Consider the following 10,354-nt stretch of genomic DNA (forward strand, 5'->3'; position numbering starts at 1 on the left):
CAGCTCAACATTTTCTTTTCCTTAATTAGGAAGTTATTAATTCCTTTACTTTGCAAGTGAATACGTCTCCCAGTGCAATTTCTGACTTGGGCTTCTCCATATTGACCAAACTCTAATAAACAATCTCCATTGTCATCTCGCTTTCTTGTTTCCATCGATTCTGCACTCTTTTTTTCTTTTTTTTTTCTGCACAAATTATTTTCATAATTGTATATAATTAGACGTAGTTAGATAAGAACAGTCTAGCAATAAAAGTAAAAAAAGTAAATAATTTATTTTTCTATTGATAATTTTTTTAGAGAGGACAGATAAATAACGCAAATGAGACACATATTATTATATACAATGGATTAATATCATTTTCAACTTTCTCCCGTTAACTGGTTTGATGAGCTTAAAAAAATTGAAAAAGGATGTAAATTTAACTTTTTTTCGTTAAACAAATACTAACAATTAACATAATTAAAAAACATTTCACCTTCAATAAAATAATTCATGATATGGAAGACACAAAATAATTTGGATTATGGGAACCTACTATATGGATTAAAAAGAATTTTATTTTTTTAATCGGAGAAAGATTAAAGTATAATTGATCCGTTCCAATCTTGTCAATGGTAAAAATCAAGCAACAAAGAGCACAAGTAAAAGAAAATGGACAAAGAAAAAAAAAAGTATGAATTGTTAGTTGAGGAATGTCGGGCCTACTTGTGCTGTTAGGCTTGTAGAGATATTGTTAGAACCAAAAAGTGTGCCAAAGTAGATTTGGATTCCCAAGTTAGGAAAGAAAGGTTATTTTAAAGTGGTAGGCAAAGGTAAACTTCCAATAAATTAAATAAAAGTTGAAGAACCTTACTAAGGAAATGACTCACTTGTGACTATTTATTAGTGATTTTGATTGTTTAAAACATTCTTATTGCAAATTTTCAATAATTTTTTTGGGGTTACTATCGCACCAGTATAAAATTTACATACATTTAAAATGCAAAAAAGTAATAATATGTTATTAAAGTGTGAATGTGATATTATTTATTTTACTAGGATATCCTGAAGGAGTAAGAAGGACGGTTTGGATACAACGATAAGATCGAACAGCAGTTGTGATAGACAAGTTACTGAACATGATTAAGGTGAGATGGGTTAGGGGTTATTGGATCGTGGCTGGGTCTTGATTAAGGTTTCACTAATTTAAGACCTATAACCAAAACTATAAATACAAGTCAAAGTAAGAGATAAAAAAGTTCATTAATTGTATATTTGTTACACTACTTAAAATAGTTATTGACTTAAGCCTCGGAGAACCTTTGAGAGATACCCTCTTGAATGAGATTTGAACTAAAGAAAAGTTAGATAGAGAAAAAGATAACCATTTTAAGAGACTTAAATGAAGGAAGAAATAGATAGAGAAATAACCAATAGGCTATAAGAGGAAATTGTCTAGGAATTATACGACTTCACCCCGGAACATTTATTAACTAGGTATATTTTTTGGTTGTGGTAAAACAAACTTGCTAATTTAAAAGTAATGGAAAACTCTAATTAAGAAAATAGCTCATTCTGAAATTAAAATTAAAACCCATTCTTTTATTAATTATTCCTCCGACGAATGAAGTTTCTGGGTGTCAAGCTGTACTCGTCAGACAAATCATCATGTCCTTTTCGTTTTATTAGTAACAAATTTCTAATGTCGCTTTTCCTTTTCACCTCTTTTTATGATAAAGTTCGTAAAAGTTTGTCCAAGCCAAAATCATAACGAAAACTTCTATGGATATGGGTCAAGAATCCAGCAAATTCACGGAAGCAACAACAACAACATTGTTATCAGTCTCAAACATTATTCTTAATGATTCTGGTTTATGTTTGGTGAATACGAGAATCTATACACACAAAAAAAAAAGGAGTGGGAACTGAAAAAATGTGTGATGATGGTAATCCTCGTCCCAACACTATCTGAAAGGGCAATATGTGACACAAAAAATAGGTCTGTGGTTTTGAGTGATCGCTAATTAAAATATCGAATGAAAAGACAAAAGGGACAAAGAATGACATGTAGATAACAACTTTGGACCGAGTTTTTTTGAACCCTTTTGTCTCAATGCAAAACTTTGTGCGCGCTGCATCGCGTACCATAATCCACATTTTAATTAATAATTATATCCTACACGCAACACCCATCATCATTCGCATTCTAACTGGTTTAGCTATCTTTAAACACTCTTTCACCAAACAAGATCATGTTTAAAAAAATTAAACTATTGCATAACAAAATATTTCTCAGGTTGTGCTCTTTGTGCTCTTTCCATAAAAAAAAAAAAAAAGATGTGGGTCTAATGCTAAATCCTCATGCCCATCTCATCTCTAATATATGCTTACGTCATTTTATGATAATATAAATATCATATTACATTCAACACATATATATTAAAATTGGAAGATTGGTTGAGAGAGTTTTTCTTTTTCTTTTGTTTTTGTTTTTGATGAATTCGTTATACCACTAAAGTGTTCTTTATTTTATTGCTGGTCTGTTTCATTTTCATTATTATAATGCCCTTTTCATTTTTTTTATTAGCTCATTACATTGCACGCAACGTAACTTGTAAAAAATTTAAATACTGTATAAAAATAATATTTGCTTGACCAATGTGTATTAAATGATACATGTGAATTTAATATTAGAATGACAATTGACTTGTGATATTTACCGCATTGCATTATTGGAACTTAATTATGATACAGGAATTTGAAAATATTAATTTTCTTTTGTAAAAATAGTTTTAATTTGAAAAAAAAAAATTGTTTTAATATTTATTTAAAAGGACACACACGATAAGAGAATAGATTTCATGAATAAAATACTAGTAATTGGTTTGGACACGTGCCCATTAAGTACGGATTTATTTTTGAAGGCTGAATCATGATTTTAAACATTGCTTTACGCATATTGATGTTAAGTTAGAAAAAGAAAATTCTTAAATGCGGATATTCGTATGGATACTTATCTACCATTCCTAGTTAATACGAACAGTTTAATAATAATAATAATAATAACATATTTCTGTTGCAAAATCTCAAGTTTAAGAAATACCACTAATTAAGTTAAAATGAATTAATGCGTTGTTCATTTACTAATAATAATGGAGGATGGGAATAGATTAACATTGTTTAACTAAGAATATTTGTTGATTGAAAATGAAAGATTAATCTTGTAAGATACTAGAATCCATTTAAAATATATATTTTGATGTGAGAGGAAGAATTAGAACATCTAACAGCATTTTTAAAGGAGAAAATGATCCTAAGATGTGGCAAAATGGTGTTAGATATGACTAAAGATTAAAGTTAAAGAAATGAAAACGCATTAAGCATTAGGATGGAAGGAGTGAATGTGGTGAGATAGTTTTTTAGTTGCATTCGATGCTCTGATTTATTAGGCAGAAATGCTTTGGGTATATTTATGGTGGAGGTAGCGAGGTCAATGGTTAGAAAAGTAGAGAGGGATGCATCGAATCAGAAGGGTAGAATAGGGAAAAACATGAAATCACAATTATTATTATTATTCCAATTCTATTTTATTTCGACAATAATCTAAATTAACAGTGCTAACAACTATGGGATGCATACATACAAATATTCGTATTAATTGGTTAATAGTTTATACGTTAGGGTGTGTGTGTATAATGTAAGACAGGAAAAAAAATATTGAAATGATTAGGTTTTGTCGAATCTGGTGTGAAGGTGTGACGTCGTGTTCTACTCCAAACACTACACACCACCCTTCGTTAATCATATAAAACTCATAATTTCTTGACTTTATAAAATTGTTGGTGCCCGCATTCTACCCTGGTTATCATTTCCCAAAGGGTGATTATTAATTTCGTGGATGGTGACACCAATAATACCTTAATAACCCAGATAATTAAATACATTAAATAATTATTAAATATTTATATAGAATGATGGGTGTTGATAAACATTCCGGTGGCCGTGGAACAGGAACAGGAACAGGAACAGGGTTGAGGTCTACCTGGTGCGCACATTAGCGATAGTGGAAACATGACCATGAGTGTGACACTTGGGTTGTGAAATATATTTGACTATCTGTAGATCAACACAAGCAAGCAATTAGTAATTAGTAAGAACAACAACAACACACACATAAAAAAAAAAAAGCACAAAAAGTCTTCTCTAGAATTTTATTTGTATTTCTACATACATAAATAATGTAAGGGCATTTAAAAATGGGGGGATATGTTTGCGTGTGTTTTTTAATATATATAATTAAAATCGAAGGAAGAGGTGTATCTGAAAGCGTCGTCTTCCGAACTAGCAACGCAATGATGGAGTGATAGGAAGGGTCTAGCGTTCTGCGGTTCTTCACCACGCCATGCTGGCATGAAGATTTTGAGCGGGAAAATAATAATAAGACAACGTAAATAACGTTTCTCAAAAAGGTTTGGCTTTTTGGATTTTGTTTTTCAGTTTTTGTGGATAATTGAGTAACTGTCGAGGGTGGGAATTGGTACAGATCAAAGTTTGTTTGTTGTACTTTTCCAACTCGATGTTATCATGACATCAATGGGTAGAGATGCCTGGGGAGATTGATGCCTTTATTTATCTTTGTTTTGAACTTCTATGATTACTGGTACTTTCTTCTAGCAGTTGTTAAAACTTTTGTTGGCTTTGGGAAAAGGGAAAAAAAAGGGAAAAAAGGGGGCTACGTAGGATTTGGTTTTGCGTTCCTATATTTGCGAAAAATGATGAAGTGGTTTGTTACCTTATTAATGGGAAGATCGTACAATAGATTCTTCTGCATAGGCGCTGTCTGTGGCGGTTGTCGTGCAAACGTGGATGAGGTGGAGGAAGAAACTAAAACACGGTTTAATTAAATGAATTATGCGACTTTTGTGCTTCTCTTTACCTTGGGATGTCTGGTTTTTCTTGAGACTTATGGTTCTGTTTGTTGCAATGTGTTTTTAGCTAGTAGTTAAGGAATTTTACTCTTCGACTCTCTCATAGTGCTTCTTCTGGTTTAAACAGTGCCAACTGCATAATCTACTCTGCTACCTTTTGTTTCTTTTTCTAATTCCTGCTTGTGCTACGATGTAGGATTAACAGAGTATTAATCTTTGAAGTGACTGTGTTTGGCTTATAATCTTTAATGCATTTTTTTTGTTGTCTTGACAGCAGTTTTCTGTATAGGTATATGCCGAATGCTTATTGCTGAGTTGTGGCAGTGGTCGATACTGAGAGCATGAATTCAGCATCTCCACAGTTCGTTTCCTCGAGAAGGATGAGTGTGTACGATCCAATCCACCAGATTAGTATGTGGGGAGAAGGCTTCAAAAGTAATGGTAATTTAAGTGCATCCATGCCTTTAATAGACGAGGCAGACATGAAGTTAGATAGTCAGGTGCGAGTCTACTACTAAATCTGTGCTTTGTTTCCTTGGCAAATACGAAGGCTTATTCTGCCAACTAACCAAATTTGTTTGTGCTGTTTGATACCTAGTCAGAGGATGCTTCTCATGGAATACTGGGAGCACCTAATAAGTATGACCAAGAAGCAAACAAACCAACTGATAAGGTAAGAGCGTTCGTTTTTGCCCCTTCTTTCCCCCAAACAAGAAAAGAAACAAGGGTTATTTCTTGGTGGTGTTTTGTTACTTTAAACTGTGTCTACTTGGGAACTCTGGAATACTTCCTGCAACAGATTTGTCAGCTCAAATTACCTGCAAATGCAGATGTAGATGATTTTGAGCAATACAATTTCAAATTTCTTTCATTGGGCCATTTGTCTAGGACTACATGTTTTTCACATTTTGAATGTTCAAGGCTTATTCTCTAGGGTGTTGTTGTATAATGCAACGAAGTATTCAAGCCTTTTGGAGTTATGGTCAGAGTTATGGGAATGTTTTGACTCAGCCTTTTCATTTTTTGTTTCCTTTGTGGATGATACAAATAGGGTGGGAGTGAAAAGTTTAGTCCTGCCATTTTGAACTTTGAGGAATCTGTATTTGGCTTGGGTTCATGCTCTCTTTTATGCCCATATATGGTGTAAACAAATAGGAAGCTAATTTGATGAAACATGCAGATACAAAGACGTCTAGCACAAAATCGAGAGGCTGCTCGAAAGAGCCGTTTGAGGAAAAAGGTTTGCATGTTTATACATTGATGGATTGTGATATATGGTATTAGAGTTTAAATATACTAATGTTGGTGTGGTATATGATATTGCCCCACAGGCCTACGTGCAGCAGTTAGAATCAAGTCGTTTGAAGTTGATGCAGTTGGAGCAAGAGCTCGAACGTGCAAGACAGCAGGTGTGGGGAAGATGAGTTAATATACTTAGTTTCTCTAATGGATCACATTATGTTGATCATCGACTTCCTTCCTTTCTTTTTCTTTTTGATATCTTGAGGCAACAAAACTGCAGGGGATGTACATAGGTGGTGGGTTGGACTCTAATCATCTGGGTTTTGCAGGACCGGTAAATTCAGGTTGGTTTGTTATTATGCTACTACAACTATATATTTCCCTACGGAATAAATTAAGACTGACAAGTTTTTTTATTTTTATATTATACACAAACCTCCAATTAGTCTCCATTTTTTTTTAAATATTATACTTGTTGTATGTTGATATTTTATGTACTGGTAATTTAATGTTTTCCTTTTTCTAAATTTTCTTCTTTGATGAAATCAGTCTCTCCAAATGTGCCAAAATCTCTTTCTTAGTGAACATCAAAATACTATAAAATCTTGTTTCAGCATCTACCATCTCAAATTCAGCAGATATAGCTTATTAGTCCCGTGGCAGCCTTTTGGTTGTATATCAGAGCGACTTTTGTAAAATGAATTCATTCTTTTTCTTCCAAATATCCAGAAATTAGCAGAAAGTTTAAAGTCAAATTAGATTATCTAGTCTCACATTAAAATTATCAGAACTTTTCTTTGTCTGTCTTCTTCATTGATTGGGTTTTGTACATGACCATAACATTCAATTGTTGGTAAGTTGAGAAAAATTTGTATACCCTCAACGTATATTTGAAAGTGACCCTCATTGACTCCAGGCACAAACTTTGGTAACTTTATGCCATTGCAACTCCTGAATTGTTCAGAAATTTTCGTGTTGCCATGCAAGATTATCATATTTTGTTATGGTTGGTGCGTAATACTGTTCCTAGTTTGCATGAGTATCCTTTATTCTAAGAATACCATATTTGCAGGAATTACAACCTTCGAGATGGAGTACGGACACTGGGTGAACGAGCAAAATAGGCAAATCACAGAACTGAGAACGGCTTTAAATGCTCATATCGGTGACATAGAGCTCAGGATTCTGGTAGATGGTATGATGAACCACTACGCTGAAATCTTTCGCATGAAATCTGCTGCTGCAAAAGCGGATGTGTTTTATGTAATGTCTGGTATGTGGAAAACAACGGCTGAAAGATTTTTCCTTTGGATCGGAGGCTTTCGCCCCTCTGAGCTTCTAAAGGTGACGGTTCATATTTAATAAATGCAAGATGTATAAAACTTCATTCCTAGAATGTGTAGTTCTAAATTTCAGTGACTGGTTTAGAGGAGTTTCTCGTTATTATTGGGTTTTAATAACTTCTACTGTCTTCTTGAGAGATAGAACGGGGGAATGGTTGTAAGTATGGTTCTTGCTGACATTTAATTTTAATTGCAGGTTCTTGGGCCCCTGATTGAACTTCTCACAGAGCAACAACAGTTGGATATCTATAACCTTGGACAATCATGTCAACAAGCAGAAGATGCTCTGTCACAAGGTATGGACAAACTCCGGCAAACTCTTGCTGATAGTGTAGCAGCCGGACAGTTCATGGAAGGAACGTACATTCCACAGATGACTTGTGCAATGGAGAAGTTGGAAGCTCTGGTGAGCTTTGTGAACCAGGTAATGTTTCCGCAGACATTTGTTCTCAGTTTTTTTAAATTTAAAAATTTTTCCTTTTCAATCTAAAGAAATTCTAGTAAAAATGGAAAACAATGTTGTGTTGTGTGTGAAACAGGCTGACCATCTTCGGCAGGGAACCTTGCAGCAGATGTCTCGAATACTTACAATCCGTCAGGCTGCTCGATGCTTGCTTGCTTTGGGAGAATATTTCCAACGCCTGAGGGCTTTGAGCTCACTCTGGTCTAACAGACCCCGTGAACCTGCTTAGTCTCACAAACAGGTTACAAGAGCCAAAACTTGTAACATGAACATGATGCGATGATGAATAACATTGGTCACTTTCTTTGGCCAAGAGCATCAAAACAGTGCATCATGTGAGGGTCCAGGTTGCTCACATTTTTCCTGCAGTTTTGCGTTATGGAGAAGTTGTAAATACGACTGCTCGCTCATTTTATGCATACCAGTCTGTAAATAAATTAATTTTGGACGCATGGTGTATATTGGATTGTTGCAGAATGAAATATTTAGAATATGCCATGAGCCTGTGTGGAAGTTGGTCGTGTAAAATTCAATAATGTTACTTTGTTTGCTTTTGAAAATTAATATACTTTTAGACTCTCTTAGTGGACATAGTTTTTATCTGATGATGAGAGTAGTTTGTTAGAAATATCAGTTAGTGTGATTGGTTTTGTTAGAATGCTGTTGACTGTAATAAGCTCTATAATAAGAGTATTTATACAGTTTTGTTGTATCTTTGTTCTGTCAACTACAGATGCCACTCCTTTCCTCTGTATCCACAACAAAATCTGCATATGAGGAGGCATGTGGACGTCGGCAAAGAATCTGGAGTCTGCAACTTGGTTAAATAGCCAGGAAAGAATTATGTGTACCTGCATTATTTTTGGTCAAATACATTGGTGTCTTAATCCTGAAAACATTTCCATGCATTCCTCCTTTACCGACTAGAACACCGAGCTCCTCAATTTATAGGAGTAAACAGTTTCTATGTCGGGAAAAAATCTTGGAAAAGAAAGCTTCTATGCTATTACTTTTATGCAACCAATCTTTATCACCTCTGAATATTTCATGCATAGGTGCTATTTTACAGGGACACCAAATATATTTGTAGACATTTTTAAGTCATATTATATGCATTTGTATTTTGAGAGAAAATTCTCTTAACTTTTATATTAGAACTTATTCTTATCAAAGAATAACATTTTCGTGGTGAATATTCAGTTAATTTATCAATCTATTAGATTGTGACATCACTCATCTTTATCTTATTTCGTGTTTTTCTCTTTATTATGCTTCTTGATGATTCAAATTTAGAAGTGATCATGTTTTCTCTTTGATAGTATTGTACCATCTGACACTAAAACGTACCATTTGGTATCCGAATTGTATCAAAAGGAAAATTGTGTTATTGAAAAATTTGAACACTTTGATGTTTTGATTTAGAGCTATTATAAAACTCAAAACTTAAAAATGAAGACATGTCTAATAGATCTTCATCAAGTCATGAGTCTTTCTTATTTGTCTCATAGACAATAAAATACTATGTCAAGTTTCATGCCTAATTAGTAAATTTTGATCAATTCAACAATAAGAACAATCCAAAACTTTAAACTATCGTGAACTCAAAATATTCCTAAAGCTCAAGTCAACATGGTGAGGAATGTCTTTAAGAGAGTTGGATGAAGTTTAAATGTCACTCAAACATTTATTAGGATTCATGTTAAGATTGAAATGTCCTCTAACTTTGTTCCACAAGAAAATATACTCTATGACTTAGTTATCTACGGTGTGCATTGTTATCACTTTTGAAAGTAAAAAGTTCAAAAAAAAGATAGCAAACAATAGATAGCAGATAAAAGAAGACATATACAGGTAAGTTCAAACCTACTTAATAGATAAAAAGCAATTTGTAATTGTCACTTCTTCTTAACCTATATAAAAACCACTTTGAAGAAAAAGAAGAACAACAAGTATCATTTTACAAGTGTCAAAAAACACTACTAAATTAAAATAACATGTTCATAAAATTCTTCCAAACATAAAATTGAAAGCCCTCATGTTTAAGCAATTACCGACACAACTAGGACTGGGCAAAAATAACTGATCTATACTGTATAACTGTACTATATTGTACTAAAAATAACTGATCCATTTCTAGTAACAGTTCAGTATCCTATCTTATGGTTCAGTTTTTAAAAACTGAACTGATAACAGTTACAGTTCAGTTAACTGGGAGAACTATATCTACTCTTACATTTTCTCTAATTTCAGTTCAATTGTTTTATCTTGTCAAAAAATCTTTATTTAATAATAAAATATTAATAAAAATAACTGTTGACATAAAAAAATAATAATTAATTTTTTAAAACAACTTTTTTATAACAAAATTTATATTTTTATCAATAAAAATAAAAAAT

General features: G+C 33.1%; 1 protein-coding gene across 11 annotated transcripts; it reads left to right on the forward strand.

The window, feature by feature from the left end:
• The first annotated feature begins 4,169 nt into the window (after window positions 1-4,169).
• On the forward strand, window positions 4,170-9,162 carry LOC106756380 (transcription factor TGA4). 11 transcript variants are annotated; one of them, XM_014638786.2, is made up of 10 exons: window positions 4,170-4,451; window positions 5,188-5,410; window positions 5,509-5,583; window positions 6,091-6,150; window positions 6,242-6,319; window positions 6,418-6,496; window positions 7,225-7,496; window positions 7,692-7,919; window positions 8,035-8,199; window positions 8,692-9,162. In XM_014638786.2, the coding sequence occupies exons 2-9, from the start codon at window positions 5,252-5,254 to the stop codon at window positions 8,185-8,187; spliced, it is 1,104 nt and encodes a 367-aa protein (XP_014494272.1). In that variant the 5' UTR covers window positions 4,170-4,451; window positions 5,188-5,251; the 3' UTR covers window positions 8,188-8,199; window positions 8,692-9,162. The 11 variants fall into 11 exon arrangements, 9 of the variants coding, with proteins under 9 accessions (XP_014494272.1, XP_014494271.1, XP_014494269.1 ...); XR_002667282.1 differs by having other exon boundaries at window positions 4,172-4,451; window positions 8,035-8,347; XR_002667283.1 differs by having other exon boundaries at window positions 4,172-4,451; window positions 8,035-8,305.
• The last annotated feature ends 1,192 nt before the right edge of the window (window positions 9,163-10,354 follow it).

This window comes from Vigna radiata, chromosome 2 (genome assembly GCF_000741045.1).
Source record: "Vigna radiata var. radiata cultivar VC1973A chromosome 2, Vradiata_ver6, whole genome shotgun sequence".
Lineage (NCBI taxonomy): Eukaryota > Viridiplantae > Streptophyta > Magnoliopsida > Fabales > Fabaceae > Vigna > Vigna radiata.

Coding starts and splice junctions, on each gene's coding strand:
- LOC106756380 (XM_014638786.2), top strand. CDS start 5,252: ATGAATTCAGCATCTCCACAGTTCGTTTCCTCGAGAAGGATGAGTGTG. Junction 6,151..6,241: donor AGAGCCGTTTGAGGAAAAAG/GTTTGCATGTTT, acceptor ATTGCCCCACAG/GCCTACGTGCAGCAGTTAGA. Junction 6,497..7,224: donor TGCAGGACCGGTAAATTCAG/GTTGGTTTGTTA, acceptor CCATATTTGCAG/GAATTACAACCTTCGAGATG.